This window comes from Emiliania huxleyi (assembly GCF_000372725.1).
Source record: "Emiliania huxleyi CCMP1516 unplaced genomic scaffold EMIHUscaffold_4, whole genome shotgun sequence".
Taxonomy (NCBI): Eukaryota; Haptophyta; order Isochrysidales; family Noelaerhabdaceae; genus Emiliania; species Emiliania huxleyi.
Genome location: NW_005198966.1, coordinates 763,482 through 783,635, shown reverse-complemented (window position 1 = coordinate 783,635; position 20,154 = coordinate 763,482). Strand labels below are relative to the sequence as shown.

Here is a 20,154-nt window from a genome sequence, read left to right as displayed (position 1 = left end):
AGCGCGTCGTCGCTGTGTCGGCTGGTGGAGCGCACAGCCTCGCCCTCACTGCCGACGGCGCTGTCTGGAGCTGGGGCCGGGGAGTTGTTGGCCAGTTGGGCCACAGCAACCAGCAGGACCAGCTGCTGCCGAAGAAGATCGAAGCCTTGGCCGGGCGGCGCGTTGTCGCTGTGTCGGCTGCAGCCCGCCACAGTCTCGCCATCACCGCCGACGGAGCCGTCTGGAGCTGGGGCTTTGGAGGCTACGGCCGGTTGGGCCACGGCGACGAGCAGAACCAGTGGCAGCCAAAGAAGGTCGAGGCGTTGGCTGGCCAGCGCGTCGTCGCTGTCTCTGCCGGCAACCACAGACTCGCCCTCACCTCCGACGGCGCCGTCTGGAGCTTTTGGTACAGGCAGTTTTGGCATAGGGACTTTTGGCGAGCTGGGCCACGGTGACGAGCAGGACCAGCTGCTACCCAAGAAGGTCGAGGCCTTGGCTGGCCAGAGCGTCGTCGCTGTGTCGGCGGGACGTGAGCACAGCCTCGCCCTCACTGCTGACGGCGCCGCCTGGAGCTGGGGCGGGGGCGAACACGGCTGCCTAGGCCACGGAGATCACCTGTCGAATCAGCTGCTGCCCAAGAAGATCGAGGCGTGGGCGCCAGGGCAATGATGGGCGGCTCTGACCTCTGGCCGGGCGTTTAGTCGCTCAGCTAGAGGAGCTTGTTGAAGCCAGCCCGCGTTGTGTGCCTGTGTGTATGCATATGAGTTTGGAGACTCACAAATAGGTCCTCTGCGCGCATCGTCCTGGCGTGTCGCGTGTGAAACGCTCGCGGCCCACGCACATATCGAGACCGTTCACTTAACTCTCCCCGCCAGAGAGCGCGCGCATGTTGGGGCCATACACACAACGCGGCGTCTACACGCGTGCACGCGTGACGCAACGCTCACGCATTCTCGCGTTACGGCTTACGCCTTCGATGACTAACCACGCAATCTCAACTCAAACCACACGCACAGGCGCGGCCCCTGCTCGTGTTTTGAGCGATGTTTTGGCTTTTGCGGTGACCGGTGTGACCACAGCACAAGAGATCCACACGCAGTCCACACTGACTTCACTACCTGAGTTCACTACTGACTTGGGCTGGGTCGTCAAACGACCTCGGGGTGGAATCTATGAGCATTTGATTCATTTCTGAGCAGATGCTTGTGTGACCTGTCGAATCAGCTGCTGCCCCCAAGAAGATTGAGCCATTGGCGCCATGGGCGGCTCTTATTGTTGGCTTTGTGGTCGGTGTATTCTTTGGAAAACAGAAAGAAAACAGACAAACCAAACGACGGATGGGGGAGGAGGACAGGGTCCCCACCGGTGAGCGGTGTATTCTTTGGTCCAGGTGTCCACGTGGCGCTTGGATTTCTTTTCTCGTCGCCAGCCACGGGGGAGGCTATGCGCTCTTTGTCAAGGTATATTGTTGGCTTTGTGGTCGGTTATTCTTTGGTCCACGTGTCCACGTGCTTTAGCGTTTTGGCCTTTTCTTTTCTCATCGCTAGCCTAGAGTGAGTGTGACACACACACACACACACACACACACACACACACACACACAACAACAACAACAACACACACACACACACACACACACACACACACACTAGCCTAGAGCTCTTGGTCCAGTCAGTCACCTTGTTTCCCGAACGCCACCCTGCGGCCGCTAGGTTTCTTCTCATCGTTCTTCTCATCGTACCTGTGTTTGCCGCCGCGTGCCCAAAGAAAGAAATTCTGCTGTTCGCAGCCGGTCCTAGTCAATTCCGTTGCGAGGCAATCTTCTCCGCAGCAAGCAGCAGCAGGCGATGCCCGACGAGCTGGGCGATCGCGAGGAGGGTCCCACAAATAGCCGCTTTGGGGGGCGAGGCGTCATCGCGGTGAGCAAAGACGGCACAACCTGAGCGCACTCGCAAACCTGCGTCAGCAACCGCATCTCACAATCATAGGCCAAGCTGCAGGTCGCGGCGGCGATGGTGTACAAGTGCGACGGCGAGTTGATGCCGACCAAGTCGCTAAAGAAGAACAAGCGGCTCGGGCCGGTGCAGAAGGCCGAGCCCGACGAGCCCGCGGTGCCGACCTCGGTCGTCGCGGCCGAGCCCAAGGCTGTGCTGGGCGCGGCGGCGATCGTTTCGCCGCCGACCACGGTCGGACCCCTCCTTCCCGCCCCCACCGACGCCGGCATTAAGCTGCCAGTGAAGGCCGAGGCCGCGGTGGTCAAGAAGAACACGATTGTGGCAGTTCCCCCGCCACTCTCGCGGAAGCCGGCGGCGGGGTGCCTCGTGCCCGCTGCTGTGCGAAGCAGTACCCGTTCCTCACTCTCCCAACTACTTCGCACCGACGTCTTTAGGCGCATAGAGCCCACGCCTCCACCGCGGCGCAAGATGAAGAAGAGCGAGCCCCCCTACTACTCGGGGCACGTCACGCCGGCAGGCAAGGGCAAGCAGAATGTGCTGCCGCCCGGCTACTTTCGGACCGTCAAGGGTGCCAGCGACCGCCACCACTGGAACTACCACGGGCCCGACGGCTGCATCATCTCCGAGTCCGCGTCCAAGGCGTGGCAGCATTTCCGCGAGAACGGGCCCCTTGAAGCCGCCGACCTTGCTTCCGCCGCGCTCATCAACGTCGCCCCCGCCGCCGCAAACGCCGCCGCCGCTGAGACCGTTGGTGTCACTGTCGCCGTCGCCGCCGCAGACGCCAGCTGCGACACGAGCCAGCACGTTGGGCAAGACAGCTTCAGCGATTGGGACGGCTACGGCAGCGCAGAGGAGGACGGCGAGCTCGCGGGGGAATTCGCCTCGCTCTACGCGTCGCCCGCCTCGGCCACGTGCTCTCCGCGTTCCCCTTTCACCGACGCCTACTCTGCCATGACGTCGAAGAGTGCGTCGCCCGCATTCAGTGCACTGGAGGGGCTCGACGACTTCAACCTGCCGCCGGCGCTGACTGACCTGTTCGACGACGCCTTGCGGTCTCGCACGGCGAGCCCGTTTGCCGTGCATGCCGACTACCCGCCCGCCTCGCCCCTCGCCGACGGCCTCGGCGAGCTGAATAGCCCCTGGTCGGACGGGGGCGGCCTCGCGTCCGGCGCACTGTGGCGCGAGGACGTCGTTCCAAAGGACATCCCGACGCTTGCCGCAAAGGACGCCCCGCCGCTCCACAGCGGCGATGCCGGGGCCGCCCACGACGAGGCGCCGCCCTCTACTCCCGCGCCCGTGCAGAGCGGCGTCGGAGAGCGCGAGTCGCAGCGGCAGCGCAAGGCGCCGTCGCGCTGGTCCGCCGACCCGCTCTCTGTCCTCAACCTCGGGGGGAGGCTGTCTGAGCTTGAGCAAGCCCGCGGCGGTGGCGATGCCGGCGGCGGTGACGATGCCGGGGGCGGCGGACTGCGGCTTCCCGCGCCGCGCGCCCGCAAGAAGATCATCGGGCGGGTCATCGCGTGCGGCACGCCGGGCTGCTCTCGCGGGGCCTACCACGATGGGCTCTGCTCGACCGAGCGGGCGGGCAAGCGCACCCGCTCGACCACTAACAAGAACGGCCGCAAGCGGTCGCGAGCGGGCCCCCAGCAGTAGGCTGCCGCCGTCTCGCGCGGGCGCTGCAACCTCGCTCGCGCGCATGTAAATGAACGGCACCCCTCGCGACGGAGAGCTCGAAGGAGAGGGGGGGAGCGGTATCCCCGGCCCTCTCTACGCGGCGCTCCTGTCGCCCATTAATCGGACGGTCATGCGCGAGAGTGCGTCCGCTCGAATATGGGAGACGTCCGCATGGGATCTATCGGCGTGGTTAGCTGCCACGCCTGTGCTGTGCTGAGAGGCCTGTGAGTGTGCGTGTATTCGTCCGCGCGTGTGCGCGCGCGACGAAGTGCTTTTGTGTCCCCGGTTCCACAGTAAGGAACGGAACCGCTGCGCCCCTGGGTTCCACCGGTGTGCGCTACCTTGCGTTGGTCGTTCGTGTGCGCGTGGACCTCGAGCTCGTAAAACCATCCGTGGATTGGCACGGCGTTACCTTGCCCCCAACGCCAAGCGAAGCGACTGGCGACAGGAGCCCCGAGACGGATCGTTGCGCGTGCGTGTGTATACACAGTTGACAGTATTGGGATGAGTATACGGCGTTACTGACTGACTACTGCGTGCCTGCGTGTGCCCCCCCGGCTGGAGGCTGGAGCCCCCCGCCCGCCCCGCTCTCCCGCACGCACACACAGATCAGTGCATGTGTCACACGCCGCGCGCCGCTCTCTGGACTCTGCAGTCTCAGCACTCACACACAGGTCTCACGCACACGTCACCGCGCGCGGCAAGCCGGGGGCGGGGGTGAACCTGAGTCGCGGGGACGAGCTAGAAGGGGGACAGCGGGATCGAGCCTAGCAGCTAGCCCGCCGCGTAGGGGATCGCGCGCTTTTCGCGGGGAAAGAGCAACGGGATTAGTGTTTTAGTCATGCACTCGCTTGCTTTTTTTTCGCTCCAGAGTCCAGTCCTGCGGATCTTTTCACACTCCAAGAGGCTGTTAGTCATGCGTTAATTGGCGGTGGCAAAACACCTCAGAAGACACAGAACCCTCTCTACTGGCTACACTCAGGGGCAGAGGGGTAACGGGTATACCCGATGCCAAGCTCTCGGCGTGTATGCCATAATCGCAATGCGCACCTCGGCTTGGCCTCGAGCTGGCCCCGCACAAGTGTCATGGTCTTATGCTGGTCTCAAGTGTCCGCCGCTATCCTCCCTCCTCACACCTCCTCACTCCCCCGCGACGAGCTTTTTGGCGGCCCACGCCCAGCAGGCGACCGTCGCGACAAAGCTGACCGACGGGACGGTGGACAGGCCTGACGTCATGAAGAGACCAGGTGTGAGGGCGGGAGTACGGTGTCTCGCATCCCGTCTTCACAGCATCTACACACGGGCGACGATCCCAGCCGAATGCAGCCGAATACAGCTGGATGCGCGCCCCCTCGACTGCGAGTCTGACTCGGGGGGTGTGTACTCCGCATCTAGGGGCAGGCCGTGCGCGCCGAGCCGGCGGGCGAGGATGCCGGTCAGCGCGAGCAGGTTGACCGCCTTACGAGGTGCAGGCGCGAGGCGAGGTGAGGCAAGCTCCTCTCCGACACGCCTGTGTGTGTGCGGGGCAGGGGGCAGGCCCATCCCGCGCATCGGCCCCGGGACATGCAGCAGCCCCGCGGCATTCAAAGTGCAGCGCTCCCCCGGCGCGCGTGTGGGACAGGGCAGTGCGATGGCGGGGCCTTGACGGCGACTGTCCGCTGCTTGGGCGCGACGGCGGCGGCGGCGAGGCTGACGAAGACGCACGCCGCCGCCTCGGCGGGGAGAGTGCCGACGAGGGGCAGCCGGCCTGAGGCGCACGGAGGTACAGGGGGGTGAACTTCGGCGCACCACGCGGACACAAGCGACAAGAGGGACGAGTACGGTGGACGCGGTTCAACTTTCAGCCGAGCGCGAGTGGCGGTCGGAAGGCGCGGACCCTGTGTTCCGCATCGACGGGCAGCCGGCCTCCGTGCTGCATCTCGTCTAGGTCTCGTCTAGGTCTCGTCTAGGTCTCGTCTAGGTCTCGTCTAGGTCTCGGCTAGGTCTCGGCTAGGTCTCGGCTAGGTCTCGGCTAGGTCTCGGCTAGGTCTCGGCTAGGTCTCGGCTAGGTCTCGGCCTCCGTGCTGCAGCTCGACGGCGAGCGCGAGGAAGGAGGCGAGGGTCGTGAAGGCGGCGTAGACCTTGAGAGTGCACGCACAGAGGGAGCTGAGGGTGGGGCTGCGGCCTCCTGCGCCTCGCGTGAGTACCGAGGGCTGCGGACGCAAATCTCCTCGCCAGTGCCGGCGGGGTGGCAGCGGGTCTGTGCCCAGCATTGCTCCGCACTAGGTGGCTGCATCTAGGTGGCAGGCCGAGAAGGCGAGCCGCTGGAGCCCGAAGGGCGGGCCGGCGCTGCGGAGCGGGAAGCCGGCGAGGAGAGGGACGAGAGGCAGGGTGAGGGACGACGCAAGGGGCAGCGCGCCCGCCGCCGCGTTTGAGGCGAACAGCAGCCACGCCGTCGCGGCGCAGTTTGCAGCAGCGAGCGCCGTGAGGCTGTCCTGCTTGAGAGGCGGTCGGCCAGGGAGCGGCAGCGCGGAGCTGGCGAGGGTGAGGAGCTGCAGCAGCGAGATGGCGGGCCAGATCAGGAAGACGAAGTTCGCCGGCGTGACCAGGGTCGGGAAGAGAGCCGCGAAGGCCTCGTTCGTCGTCGGGCCGACGCCGCGCGTGATGACGGAGCGCATCGTCGCGACCCCGCCGACCATCATCGGCATCGGCATGGACATCATCGTCGTCGAGATGAGGCCAAAATAGGCGAGTGAGGCGCTCGCGGGGACGTGGTTGGCGAGGCGGACCGCGCGAGAGACGACCTGCGTATCCAGCTTCTCGAGCAGTCCGGCCCGGTCAAAGGCGCCCCACTCAAAGCCGGCCGGAGGCGGAGCGGCGGCGAGCCGCAGCTGGGCGCGGAGCGGCGGCCGGGCGGGATGGGCGACCGCGAGCGAAGCGGTCAACGCGGCGAGCATAGCAGCTGTGCTGGGTTCGAGGAGTCAGGGGGGTAGGAGAACTCGGCATACACCCCCTCCTACCCCCCTACCCCTCCATTTGACGTGTAACGGACGTCCCACGTGGTAGCTCTGACGCTCTACCCCCTACCCCGGCCCTACCCCAACCCCCACCTGGTCCCTGCACCCCTAGCCCTACCGCTACCCTACCCCCCAATCAGATACCCAATCATCTCGAACCCTGCTCCATGAAGAGACCTCGAGAGTGCGTGCGAGTGCCTCTACTCCGTACTCGCCCGGGCACAGGGCAAACAGAGAGGCTGATAAAAGAAAACATCCGGTGCCACACACGGGAGTGGAAAAGAAACCCCGGCGCTTGCATCACTGCCCCGGCGCCCACGCCTCGATCTTCTTGGGCAACAGCTGGTTCGACAGGTCCTCTCCGTGGCCTAGCAGCCGCATTCGCCCTTGCCCCAGGTACAGACAGCGCCATCGTCGGTGAGGGCGAAGCTGTGGTACAGCCCAGCCGACACGGCGTTAACGCGCCGCCCCGCAAAGGCCTCGATCTTCTTGGGGAGCAGCTGGCGCTGCTCGTCGCCGTGGCCTAGCAGGCCGTGTCCTCCATAGCCCCAGCTCCAGACGGCCCCATCGGCGGTGATGGCGATGCTGTGGCCATCTCCAGCCGAGACAGCGACGACGCGCCGACCTTCCAGCCCCTCGACCTTCTTGGGCAGCAGCTGCTGCTGCCGGTCGCCGTGGCCCAACTGGCCCAAGCATCCCCTGCCCCAGGACCAAACGGCGCCGTCGGCGGTGAGGGCGAGGTTGTGCTCGGCTCCCGCCGACACAGCGACGACGCGCTCGCCAGCCAAGGCCTCGACCTTCTTGGGCTCCAGCTGGGGCTGCCTGTCGCCGTGGCCTTGCTGTCCGGAGTAGCCACCGCCCCAGCTCCAAACAGCTCCGTCGGCGGTGAGGGCGATGCTGTGCAGACGTCCAGCCGACACGGCGACGACGTGCTGGCCAGCAAAGGCCTCGACCTTCTTGGGCAGCAGCTGGGCCTGCCCGTCGCCGTGGCCCAACCGGCCGTTGTATCCATAGCCCCAGCTCCAGACGGCGCCGTCGGCAGTTATTGCGAGGCTGTGCGCGCCTCCAGCCGACACGGCGACGACGCGCTGGCCAGCAAATGCCTCGACCTGCTTGGGCAGCAGCTGGGTCTGCAGGTCGCCGTGGCCCAACTGACCATAGCTTCCATAGCCCCAGCTCCAGACGGCGCCGTCGCCGAAGCCGCGCTCTTGCGCCCACAAGCGGATGCCCTGCTCCGCGAGCGAGGCGTGGAAGAGGAGCGAGACGGCCGCGACGCGAGCGATGTCGACGGGGTCGCAGCGAGAGACGACGCGCACGAGGAGCTCCGTGGGGAGGTCGAGGAGGCGGGCGGGCGGCGGCGTGTCTGGCGAGGGAGCGGCGGCGGCGGCCGGGGCGAGGCGGCGCGAGCGGCGCGGCGGTTTAGACATCGCGAGAAAAAAACTTGAGGAAATCCCTGGCGCAGACACCGCGGCGTGGTGGGCCGTGAAACAAGAAATCAAAGTGGGAGCTCGGCAAACGCAAAGGCCGCTCCGGGTCGCATCCCACGTGCACTCAACAGCGACTCAAGACCATGCCCGCGGAGCTAGAGTCGGCAACGACCGTCGACTCTGCTGGCAACACGGTGACGGCTGCCAGTGCGACGGCGATGAGCGGTGGAAAGCTCGAGACGCTCTGCGTAGCAATCGTGGACCCGATCTCCACCGGTGCCTGCCTCGCCAAGCATCTCAGCTCGCAGGGCTACAGGTGGTGCACCCTCGCCGCCGCATACCATTCCCGTTTCCTTGCAATCGGCACTTTCGCTATTCCTACCATTTGCTGTCACCGCCAGGCTCACACGCCATAGGCTGTGCCGGGTCTTCTCCGACACGATTCCCGACAGCGTCAAGGCGCTCGTCGCCGCCGGACTTGAGGTGGACTGGGAGGTTACCATTCAGCACGAGGGCCGTGTGGCGAGCACACTGGCGGCCCTCAGGGGCGTGGGCGTCACGCACCTCTTGGTTGGCTCCGAGCCGGGCGTCTCGCTGCATGCCGAGCTCTCGGCGGCCTTTGCTGGCGGCGCGGCGCTTTCGCTGCCTCGGGAGGCGCTCGAGCTGCGGCGCAACAAGTACCTGCAGAGCGAGGCGATCCGGTCCGCGGGCTGCGACGCGGTGCACCAGCGGCTGGCGCACACGCACGACGACGTCGAGGCCTTCATCCACACGATCGAGGCGTCGGCAGCCAAGCGCTTCAAGGCGCGGCCCGCTGCCCGTCTTCTCGGAACCTTCTCGAAAGGCTCTCGGACCCCTCTCGGACCCCTCTCGGGCCCTTCTTTCGCCAGGCGGTCGTCAAGCCGGTGGAGGGGGCCGGCTCGGACGGGGTGACAATCTGCAACTCGGCGGCGGAGGTGCGCTCGAGACATCGGCGTCGAGACATGGGCCGGTCTCACATGCATGCACATGCACATGCACATTGCATGTGCAGGTTGCACATGCACATGCACACATGCATGTGCATGCACATGCACATGCACATGCACGAGTACATGTGCCGAGTGCCGTGTGCGACTCCTCTGACGCCCGGCCTGCCCCGGCCTGCCCCGGCCTTAGGTGCGGCTGGCGTTTGGCAAGCTCGAGGGGACCAAGAACATCCTCGGCCTCGACAACTACGCCGTCCTCTGCCAAGAGTACCTCGAGGGCGACGAGTGGGTCGTCGACACGGTCAGCCGCGCCGGCGAGCACAAGGTGGTCGCGCTCTGGAAGTACGACAAGCGCGACTACCACGGCTCTCCCGTCGTCTACCACGGGATGCGGCTGCACAACGTCGAGGCGGACGAGCCGCTGCTGCGCGGCATGGTCGCATACGTGACGGCGGTGCTAGACGCGCTCGGCATCACCGACGGCGCGATGCACTCCGAGATCATGGCGACGGCGCGCGGACCCGTCCTCGTCGAGGTACATCCGCCGGCTGCATCTCGGCGCATCTCGGCCCATCTCGGCCCATCTCGGCCCATCTCGGCGTATGTCGTCCTCGGCTCAGGTAAACTGCCGGTTGCACGGCGGCGAGGGGATCTGGCTGCCGATAGCAGAGGCTTGCCTCGGCTACACGCAAGTCTCGGCGCTGTGCGACTCCGCCTTTGCGCCGCCCGCCTTCGCGTCGCTCCCCGCCACGCCACGCTCGCCGCTGCTCAAGCACGGCGCGTGGGTGACGATCCGCTCGCCGGCCGACGGCACCATTACGGCGGTGAGCGCCGCGCCATCCCGGCTGCGGCGGCGGCAGCGGCGCGCCTCGCGACGGCTCACCCTCGCCGCCCCTCCCGCGCGCCTCAGGTGCACCACGAGAAGCTGGCGCGGATCCGCGCGCTCCCCTCCTTCCTCGGGGAGTATTGCGCGCCGTGCATCAAGGTTGGCTGCCGCATCCGTCAGACGGTCGACGCGACGACGGTGCACGGCTGCTTCAACCTGGCGCACGCCGCGCCCGCCCCTCGAGGCGGAGCCGCGGGCACAGCGCCTCCTCACGCCTCCTCACGCTGGGAGCAGGTGCACGCCGACGCCGCCACCCTCGAGGCAGACTACCGCGTGGCGCAGCAGCTGATCGACGAGGGCCTCTTCGCCTTCACGCCGGCGGCGGCGGGCGAGAAGGACGTCGTCCGCGTCGAGACGCCGAAGGGGCCGCGCTTCTCGTACCAGCTGAGCGAGCAGGAGCAGGTCCAAAACTCGCTCTGGGGGCTGCTGCACATCTGGAGGCCCCTCGAGGAGAACAGCGGCGCGGTGCCCCTCCGCAAGCTGCGCGCCGTCCGCCGCTCCGGCTGGCGCTTCTGAGGCGGCCGCGCCGATTGCCCCAAGCTGGGCGTGCGCCCCTGATTAGTGATGGTTGTAGTTCTTGATGGGCCATACCCCAACCCATACGCGCGGGGCCGGCGGCGTCGTGTTCACTCGCACACTGTCGCTCGAAGAAAAGAAATGCAGTGTCCGGGCCCGTGTTGTCTGTTGTGAATAGAATTAGAAAAATTCCCTGAGTGTGCACGATCCGTTCCTGTGGCGAGAGCGACACGCGACCGAGGGTGGCCCCACTTCGGGCGGACCCCGTAAGCAGCGAGAGCAGAAAACAAGTAAATGCAAACGAAGAAGCCGGGCCAGGGACGCGCTTCTCTGCGGCCCTACAGACTGCGCATAGAGCTGTCGTGCAAGGAGATCTTTGCGTTCCAAATCAAGCGGATGCGGGCGTGCTGGGCGGCCACGCCTCGACCTTCTTGGGCAGCAGCTGGTCCAACAGGTCCTCTCTGTGGCCTAGACAGCCCTGTTCGCCCTTGCCCCAGGTAAAGACGGCGCCGTCGGCGGTGAGGGCGATGCTGTGGAATGCTCCACCCGACAGAGAGACGACGCGCCGGTCAGCAAAGGCCTCAATCTTCTTGGGCAGCGGCTGGGCCTGCCCATCGCCGTGGCCCAGCTTGCCAGAGCCTCCACTGCCCCAGCTCCAGACAGCGCCGTCGGCGGTGATGGCGAGGCTGTGGTGCTGTCCAGCCGACACAGCGACGACGCGCTGGGCAGCCAAAGCCTCGACCTTCTTTGGCTGCCACTGGTGCTGCTGATCGCCGTGGCCCAGCTGGCCCCAGCCTCCATGGCCCCAGCTCCAGACGCCGCCGTCGGCGGTGATGGCGAGGCTGTGGAAGCTTCCAGCCGACACAGCGACGACGCGCTGGCCAGCAAAGGCCTCGATCTTCTTGGGCAGCAGCTGGGCCTGCCCGTCGCCGTGGCCCAGCCGGCCCCCACCTCCCCAGCCCCAGCTCCAGACAGCGCCGTCGGCGGCGAGGGCGAGGTTGTGCAGACCTCCCGCCGACACAGCGACGACGCGCTGGCCCGCCAACGCCTCCACCTTCTTCGGCAGCAGCTGGCTTTGCCTGTCGCCGTGGCCCAACTCGCCCTCCTCTCCATGGCCCCAGCTCCAGAGGCTGCCATCGGCGGTGAGGGCGAGGCTGTGGTACAGCCCAGCCGACACGGCGTTAACGCGCCGCCCCGCAAAGGCCTCGATCTTCTTGGGGAGCAGCTGGCGCTGCTCGTCGCCGTGGCCTAGCAGGCCGTGTCCTCCATCGCCCCAGCTCCAGACGGCCCCGCCGGCAGTGAGGGCGACGCTGTGGTTGACTCCTGCCGCCACGCTCACGGCGCGCTCGCCGCCCAGCGCCGACGGGAGGCGGGTCGGTGTGTGGAGCCGCGTCACGCCCTCGCCGTGGCCGAGTAGCCCTGGAGAGTAGGACGGCGCAGAGCCGCACGACGAGAGCCGCCCCTCGCCGTCGATGAAAACGCTGTGCCGCTCGCCTGCCGACGCCCTCGCCGGCGGGTTGGACTCGCACAGCAACGCCGCAAAGCACAGCCACCGCACGGCGCAGCTCTCGCCCTCTGGCTGCGCCGGCAGCTCGAAGCCGCGCTCTTGCGCCCACAGGCGGATGCCCTCCACCGCAAGCGAGGCGTAGAAGAGCAGCGAGACGGCCGCGACGCGAGCGATGTCGGCGGGGTCGCAGCGAGAGAGGGCGCGCACGAGGAGGTCCGTGGGGAGGTCGAGGAGGCGGGCGGGCGGCGGCGTATCTGGCGAGGGAGCGGCTGTGGCGGCGGAGGCGAGGCGGCGCGAGCGGCGGCGTGGCGGGGTGGACATCGCGAGAAAAAGAATTTTCCCTTACCGGGTTAGCTCCCTCGCACGACACTTCGCCCCGCGACGGTGCGACTGAGCCTGCCGCGCTCGATCTGGGAGCCACTCGGCGCCAGTTCGAGCGGCGGTCGGCTCGGCCACAGCGGGTGCGACGCATGATAGAGCATGCTGGGCGCCGCATCGTGTACTACCGACCCACGCCAAGGCGCGGGGCGGTGGTGCTCGCCGGCGCTCGCGGTGCTTCGGTGCTCGAGCGCGCTCAACATTGTGGTCGTTCAGGGCGGCTCGCACAGCGCCCGCAGGCACACACACACACACACACACACACACACACACACAAGGCTCCGCGGCGCATTCAGCGCTGCCATCGGCGTGGCGTGCTGCTTTTTGGCCGCGCGGCGCAGCTCCACCACCCACTGGAGCCAAGCCTGCCACTCCTTCCTCCTCGGCCTGGGGACTTGCTTCCTCACGGCTGGCCTCGCTTTTCTCTTCTTCTCTCTGCCGTCCTATCGCGGCCACATGCCAGATAGGCTGCGTCCGCTCCCCTTTTTCGTACCCTGTCCTGACACTGGTTGCTGGCTGAGGCAGTGGGAGGCGTCGCTCCGGGCCATGCAGCGTGGCAGCACAGTCTCATTCAAGCCGTCTGCAGCGCGCTGGCGGGCTTTCCGCGAGGCTCAGTATGGCCTCCACGGCCGGTCCACCCGATACGCTCTGCATTGGCTCGGCCTGTGCGAGGCTGCCGTGGGCACAGCCGCCGCGCTCCTCGGTCTCTGCTTTGGAGCATTCAACGCGTGGGTCTTCTGCATCAGTCGGCGCGCCAGGTGGCTCTGCAGTCACGAGAGCATCATGCCCTTTGCGTTGACAATGCTCGCCCCCTTTGCCGCCTCTCTCCCCGTCTACGCCCGCCTGTGCTGGTTGTGGCTGTGCTTTTGGAACGCGCGGGAGGAGGAGCCACCGAGCATTGCAATTCACAGAGGGGCGAAGAAGGACGCCGGCGTACCAACCCTCCTATTTCGCCACCTGCTGGTCCGTGTCAATGCAGAGGCGGCGGTGCTGCAAGAGGATGACGGCCCTGTGCTTGGCCTTGATGTTCACGGGGTAGACGGCATCTTTGAGACGATTGCGCGCGTGCTCCCGCGCGGGTTGCACCGCGTGCACGTGCCTCTCGACGCCGACTTCGACGCTGGCACCCTGTCGCGAAGCGGCTTCACGCTGCTCCAAGAGGCGAGAGATTAGAATAGAGATACATGACCACCCTGCACACTCACGAACTTTGTTCGAGGACGAAACTCGCTTGGGCGCTGCTTGAGGGCGCGCTGCCGGTGCGAAGAACTGTCCCTCGGCTCAGTCTCCGTCATAGTTTCTTATCTAACCGAGCAGCGCGCTCCCTCCTCGCAAAGACACAATCCAAGCCCACATCACAACCTCTCACACACAAACGCACAGCGCGACAGATCTCGTGTGAGAGAGCACACACGTCGTGTCACCACGTATGTGAGTGAGTGTGTGTCACGCACGCAAAAGAGCACACAACGAAGACGGAGGGGAACAAATCGATCTCGCACGCGGCGCGGCGTCCCTCCGCGCACACACAGAAACCAGTGGAGGACGGACTCACACGACACCACCGACGGCGCCAGCCCAGACTCACAAGTAACACCACAGCACCACTCACTCACTCACTCCTCCACAGTCACAACATGCGAAGATGTCGGTCTCTCTCACCAAAATCCACCAAGAGCGCCCCGTCGCGCTACCTAGATACTCAGATGGTCTCACTGCAGTAGGTTAGACCAGCACCGCGCGAGCGCGCGCAAAGGCGCCCGTCCTGACCGCGAGCAGGGCGGCGAGGCCGAGGGCCGTTGCGGCGACGCTCGCTCCACGGACTGAGGGTGCCGCACCTGGAGGCTCTGCGCGAAGGAACTTGAAGAAGAAGAAGTCCATGCCCGGTGGAGGTAGGGACGGAGGGGGCGGAGGCTTATGCATGATCTCCCACTCGATTTGTGCCTCAACCAGGGTATCGTCAAACTCATCACTTGCAACATAGACGTGGTTCTCTAGCGCCGCCGCGACGTCGAGCCCTCGTTTGCCGTGCATTGGCTGAGCACGGGGCGTGCCTCCGCTGTCGTCGCTGTACGGTTTCGGAGCCACTGAGGCAACAGGCAGAGCCACCACCGCAAGGAGGAGGGAGCGGGCGAGCATCTGTGTGTGTCCGCGTCGTTTGACAGTAGAGCTCGGCGGGCGAAAACTGCACCTAGAGTTGCATCCTTCCATGGACCATGGAAAGGCCGAACCGGGGTGGAATTTCTCTTTCCCCCGAGGTTCGAAAGTGTTAGGTACTTGTCGTCCCTCCCCAACCCTGCTCGGCCGAGCGCTACGAGCGCTACGATTGGAGCGTCGGTCGGTCGGTCGTTCGGTACAGTGGGTTGCTACTTACTGACTGTCGTCCATCATCACCCTTCTCGTGGGCGTCCTCGCGCCACCGCAAAAAAAGGATGAGACGCTCGCTTTCGATCCATTCGTTCCAGCCCCGTCTCGGAGCTCAGCGTCCACAGAAAGAGACGGCAAGCAAGTAAACGGCCTCCGCGCTCCGGCGTGTCCGGCTCCGGGGCGCGGGGGGGTTTTGCTTATTTGGTGGCAGCAGCTTGTCCGGCTGGCTGGGCCACAGCCCGCTCGCACAATCAGCTGCTGCCCAAGGAAGGTCGAGACCTTGGGGTGGGCCAGCGCGTCGTCCCACTGTCTCGGCCCGGAAGAAACATGCACAATCATCCTCGCAATAAAACTCTGCCCCCGACAAGTAGGTACGGGGCTCTGTGCGGTGGGCCGGGCGTCTAGTAATAGTATTCAATAGTAATTCAATAGACCCGCCCCTCTCGCAATCGGCGCAGCGCGCTCCCCGCCCGGCGCACACGCTTACACGGCGGTCTCTCGCGTACAGACGCCCCCTCGTTGGCAAATGTGAAAGGACATCACACCGCCGAGACATCACCGACCTCCCCCTCCAGCTCGGCGACGAGCTGGGACAATCGCTCGAGCACGCCCAGCGCCACCTGCAGGTGCGTGAAGGCGACGGCGGCGCCGCCGCCGCTTGCCGCCACCCCGCCGCCCTCGCCACGCCTCTCTTCCTCGCGCGCCGCCGCCCACGCCGCATCCATCTCGTGCCGCATCCTCGCCTCCAGCGGCTTCAAGGTCTCGCGCCGCAGCGCCGCCGCCGCCGCCAGCTCGAGGCCGGGCGAGCCGCCCCCTAACGGATGCACGAATGAGTCAATTGATTAGGCCGTCGAACCGCCCCCCTACCGCACCGCAGGACCCTCCTGACGAGGAGCCGCCACCACCGCCGCCGCCTCCTCCGCCGCCGCCTCCGCCGCCGCCGCCTCCTCCTCCTTCTCCGCCGCCTCCTCCACCTCCTCCGCCGCGACGTGCCGCCAGTGCCGAGGCGACGAGGAGGCGCGCCAAGTTGAGTGCGCCAAGGATGGCGTCCAGACTCTCGTCGAGGGCCGCGTCGCCTGGTCTCGGGTGATCTCGGGTGGTCTCGGGTGGTCTCGGGTGGTCTCGGGTCATCTCGGGTCATCTCGGGTCATCTCGGGTGATCTCGCCTGGTCCGTTGTGGCACTAGCACGCGGGCTCTACCTGGCTGCTCGCTCGATCACACGGACACATGCCGAGCCTGCTCGGCATCTACAGCCCGCATCGCCTCCTCGAGCAGCCTCGTCGAGCACTGTGCGGAGCAGAGGCAGCAGCGCCGCGGCGCCGAAGTGGGGCCCGCCCGCCCCCTCCGCCGCACCCGCCCCCTCCGCCGCACCCGCCGCGCCGCCGCGCCTACGCGTCTCGTCGAGATGACCCGAGATGGCCCGAGATGGCCCGAGATGGCCCGAGATGTGACCCGAGGTGGCCCGAGGTGCGCCTGCGCGTCTCGTCGAGATGCTCCTGCTTCAGCCGGTGCAGCAGCAGCGCGCCCGCCTTCGGGTCACCTCGGGTCATCTCGGGTCATCTCAGGTCACCTCAGGTCATCTCGGGTCATCTCAGGTCATCTCAGGTCATCTCGGGTCATCTCGGGTCATCTCGGGTCACCTCAGGTCACCTCGGGTCATCTCGGGTCATCTCGGGTCACCTCGGGTCACCTCAGGTCATCTCGGGTCACCTCAGGTCACCTCGGGTCATCTCGGGTCATCTCAGGTCATCTCGGGTCATCTCGGGCTCATCTCGGGTCATCTCGGGTCATCTCGCCCGCCTTCGGGTGGCCGCACCGCCGCAGCAGCGCCTGCAGCAGCACCAGCCGGGACGCGACGCTGTGCAGATCCACCAGCCTACGGCCGAGATATGGGCCAGATATGGCCGAGACACGGCCGAGATATGGCCGAGATATGGCCGAGATCCGCGGTGCGGGTCGAGAAGCCTCTGCAGCGCTGCGTAGGAGGCGGCGCGCTCGGCCTGCTCTCACGAAGTCATGATTGCGTGCTCGGCTAGATCTCGGCTAGTTTTCGGCGAATCTCGGTGAATCTCGGCTAGATCTCGGCTAGATCTCGGCTAGATCTCCGCCTGCTCTGCTGCGGTCGCCATGTGCTCAACCAGGGCGTGCGCGCACCCGGCGCACGCACCCCCCGGCCCAGCTGCCGCCCCACGCCTCGCATCTCCGGCCGCCGTCGCTCTGGCCTCTCCCGCCTCTCCCGCCTCCGCCTCCCCCCTCTCCGCCTTCTCCGCCCCCGCCTCCGAGACCTTCTCCGCCTCCGCCTTCTCCGCCCCCGCCTCCGAGACCTTCTCCGCCGACCAGACGTTCGCCGCGGCCGCCTCGCCCTCCGCCTCCTCCATGCCTCGCCATAGCAGCTCGCGGCCGCACGAGCGCAGGCGCGAGGAGCCCTGCCCAGAGGCAGAGAGGAGGAGCAGGGCCAGACCGGCAGCCGACTCCAGCGGCCGACTCGGCGGCGCCCCAGCGCGGTGGTGCGCCCCAGCGCGGTGGTGCGCGTAGACGGCGCGGCCAAGCCTAGGGTGAGTTCGGGTTAGGGTTTGGGTTTGGGTGGGGTTGGGGTTAGGGTTGGGGTTGGGGTTTGCACGGCGCGGACGAGCCTCGGCGGAGTGCCCAGCGGCGACGTGTCCGAGGCCGACGACGCGCGCGACGCGACACAGACCGACCTGTTCACGGCATGAGGTGTGAAGAGACGCCGTTCACACGGCGCGCGAATCGCGGCACGGGCAGACCGCAGCCGAGACAGGGCGGCGCACGGAGCCTCGACACCTGTCGGGCTCAGCTGGCGGAGGTTAGAGACCGCAGCCGAGACAGGGCGGCAGGGGAGCCTCGACTCCGAGACAGGGCGGCAGGGGAGCCTCGACTCCGACCCACTCTCGACCGGCAGTATCTCGGCTAGATCTCGCCTAGCCCCTCTCTCGCCGCCCTCTCGACCAGCGCCTCGAGGAAGGTCTCGAGCACGGCGTGCGTCGGCGCGGCGTCGGCCGTGCGCTCGTCGCTTGTGCTCTGACCCGCCCCATCCGGAATCCCATCTGGAATCACTGACGCGGCGCAGCGGGCGAGCAGCGCAAGCAGAGCTGCGCCGCTGCCCGAGTCGCTCCATGTGGCCGCCTCCAGCGCCTCTCCTGCCACCGCAGCCTCCCCCTCCTCCCTCTCCGCCGCCCCCACCGCCTCCTTTTCACGCTCCGCCCCTGCCCCCGCTGCCGCCGCCGCAGCCTCCTCCACCGCCGTCGTTGCCTCTGCCTCGGCCGCCGCAGCCTCCTCCGCCGCCGCAGTCTCCTCCTCCGCCGCCGCGTCCCAGTCCGCTGCCGGCCAGGCTCCCCGCGCCAGGTATCGGGCGCTCAGCGCCTCCAGCGTCGAGGACAGCATCTCGTGCCGCCGCCGCCTGACGCGAGGCAGCACGGCCGCCAGCATGGCCACGACGAGAAGCTGGGAGCGAGGCGGAGCGCCGGCGGAGAGCACGCCGAGCAGCATGACGACGCCCTCGCGCGGGCCGACCACCGTCGCCAGGCCGGCGAGCAGCGCGTGCGCCTCTCGCGCCGCCGGCCGTGGCGTGGCGCTCGCTGCGAGCGAGAGCAGCGGCTCGAGGAGGTCGAAGGCGTGCTCGTCAAGCAGCGCCGCGCGCTCACCGGTGGGCGGCAGCAGCGCAGTGGCCAACGCACGGAGCGATGCGCGGGCCAGCGAGGCGTCGGCCGAGAGCGAGGCGATGTGGGCTGCGACAGTCGAGGCTTCCGCCATTTTTCGAAAGGGAAAATAGCACCCGGCTAGGGCGAGGGCTCCCAGGGCACTGCTCCCATCCCTCCCTTGGGTTGTCTGTTTTCTTTCTTTCTTCAGGGCACTGCTTGCAATGGCGCTGCTTGCAATGGCGATGGCGCTTAGAGGTCCTCTTTTCCGCCCCCCCGCCCCGCCCCGCCGCCGCAAGGCGACGGCTAAGGCCGAAATCGGTTCACACCTGCTCTTGCAGGTGTGAACACAAAGGATTCGCTGTATCTACTCAGCTGCCCTTACACTTACCTATGAAGTGTGTCCTTGAACGATATCGGTGTCGAAACACCGCTCTGACAGCGCTCAAGGTCGGCTTTTTCTTATTTTTGTGCGCCGAGTGCGCTCTCGGGAAGCGGGTGCGCTGCCCACGCCGTGCATCTCTCGCGGCGGGACGAGGCGTTAGGTAATGCGCGCGAGCGCGGGCGGGGCGGGCCGGGGCCGAGGGAGGGTCGGCGGGGCGCCGGGGACGTGGCAAGGGGTGCCGTGGGAAGCCGCTCCCCTGCGCCGCCGCCGCCTCGCCAACCCCTCAGCACCCCTGCATGTGTGACCGCCGCACCGCTCCACCACCGCACCGCTCCACGGATCCCGTTTTGCGCCGCGCAGGTTCGCCAGCGACTGGCGCGCACGACATGGGTGCGGACGTGAGCGCTCTCCGCGAGAAGCTGGACGCGTCCACCAGCAGGTGCGAGGCGCTCGAAAGGGAGACCGCAGAGCTCAAGTCGCGCTTGAGCGCTGCCGAAACTGCGTACGACGAAAAGGAAAAGGCGCTGGCGAGGCTGGCAAAGGCGTCGGTGGTGAGGCTGGACGCGCAGAGGGCGGAGAACATGAAGGAGACCAAGCGGGCGCAGCTGTGCGAGGAGCTTCGGCGCGAGGACTCCGTGCTCATGACCAAGCTCGGCAAGCTGCTCCTGCACGCGACGCCGGACACAAACCAGGCTGCTGCCAGCGCGGGTGTCGCGCAGGCACTCGGCGCGGGTGCGCGCGAGGCGCTCGGGGCGGGCGCGCCGGCGGCGGGCCCGCTCGACGCGGCGCGCCTGGCGGAGGAGCGGAGGAAGCTCTGCCGCCTCCTCTGGCTGCGTGGCGGCACCGACGCCACCTTTGCTCTGCGCAGCTCGCGCGTGATGGCGCGGGCGGTGCTCAAGCTCCCGAGGTTGAGGGCTCTGATGAAGTGATTGAGTGGAGTGGAGAACAGGCGCAGACCGGGCTCAAGCTACCGCACGAGGAGGAGGGGCTGGTCGGCTCGCTCGGCGTGCTCCGCCGCTTCGGCGCCGCCGAGGGCGCCTCCGGTCCGTGGGCCGCGCTCGGCGGCTCGCTGCTCTGGGACGCGCGGCAACGCAAGCTGGCGGCGCTGCAGGTCGCCGCATGCGCCGAGCCGTCGCCGAGCCAGCTGGTCTGCCTCGGCGTGGACCAGACGGGGGCGCTGACCGGCAGTGTGCGCTCGACCGTCGACTCCTTCACGCTGCTCGCCAGCGCCTCGGTCGACCTCAGCAGGCGCGCGGGCCTGTGCCGCCCAGTTCCCGACTTCGTCTTCCCTTGCGATGAGCTCCGGCTTCTGCCCCACGCAGGCGCAAAGGCCCGCGGTTCGGGGTCGACCTGAGCTTTGACGTCGAGTAGTCTACTCCAGTGTCCCATGGAGGCACACGGATGCGAGCGCGCATGTTTTGAGGCGTGCGCTGGCCGCGCGCGCGTGCAGCAGGAGAACGAG

At 67.1% G+C, this 20,154-nt stretch overlaps 4 protein-coding genes across 4 annotated transcripts; 2 read left to right on the top strand and 2 right to left on the bottom strand.

The window, feature by feature from the left end:
- Positions 1-1,826: 1,826 nt before the first annotated feature.
- On the top strand, positions 1,827-3,584 carry EMIHUDRAFT_196170 (hypothetical protein; the record flags this gene model as incomplete). The annotated part of the gene is made up of 5 exons (XM_005770473.1): positions 1,827-1,898; positions 1,968-2,293; positions 2,369-2,560; positions 2,753-3,308; positions 3,429-3,584. The coding sequence occupies 5 exons, from the start codon at positions 1,827-1,829 to the stop codon at positions 3,582-3,584; spliced, it is 1,302 nt and encodes a 433-aa protein (XP_005770530.1).
- Positions 3,585-4,515: 931 nt separating this feature from the next.
- EMIHUDRAFT_447936 (hypothetical protein) lies at positions 4,516-6,083 on the bottom strand (the record flags this gene model as incomplete). The annotated part of the gene is made up of 5 exons (XM_005770472.1): positions 4,516-4,831; positions 4,907-5,063; positions 5,246-5,352; positions 5,662-5,725; positions 5,894-6,083. Coding segments are annotated over 5 exons (627 nt in total), but the record flags the coding sequence as incomplete, so codon positions are not given.
- A 2,088-nt stretch (positions 6,084-8,171) lies between these two features.
- EMIHUDRAFT_461327 (hypothetical protein) lies at positions 8,172-10,587 on the top strand (the record flags this gene model as incomplete). The annotated part of the gene is made up of 7 exons (XM_005770471.1): positions 8,172-8,344; positions 8,445-8,748; positions 8,919-8,984; positions 9,187-9,531; positions 9,770-9,820; positions 9,907-10,020; positions 10,117-10,587. 7 exons carry the CDS (start codon positions 8,172-8,174, stop codon positions 10,396-10,398), a joined length of 1,335 nt encoding a protein of 444 aa, XP_005770528.1. The 3' UTR covers positions 10,399-10,587.
- A 4,602-nt stretch (positions 10,588-15,189) lies between these two features.
- On the bottom strand, positions 15,190-18,422 carry EMIHUDRAFT_461326 (hypothetical protein; the record flags this gene model as incomplete). The annotated part of the gene is made up of 5 exons (XM_005770470.1): positions 15,190-15,464; positions 15,625-15,726; positions 16,819-17,077; positions 17,309-17,350; positions 17,619-18,422. The coding sequence occupies 5 exons, from the start codon at positions 18,420-18,422 to the stop codon at positions 15,190-15,192; spliced, it is 1,482 nt and encodes a 493-aa protein (XP_005770527.1).
- Positions 18,423-20,154: the final 1,732 nt, after the last annotated feature.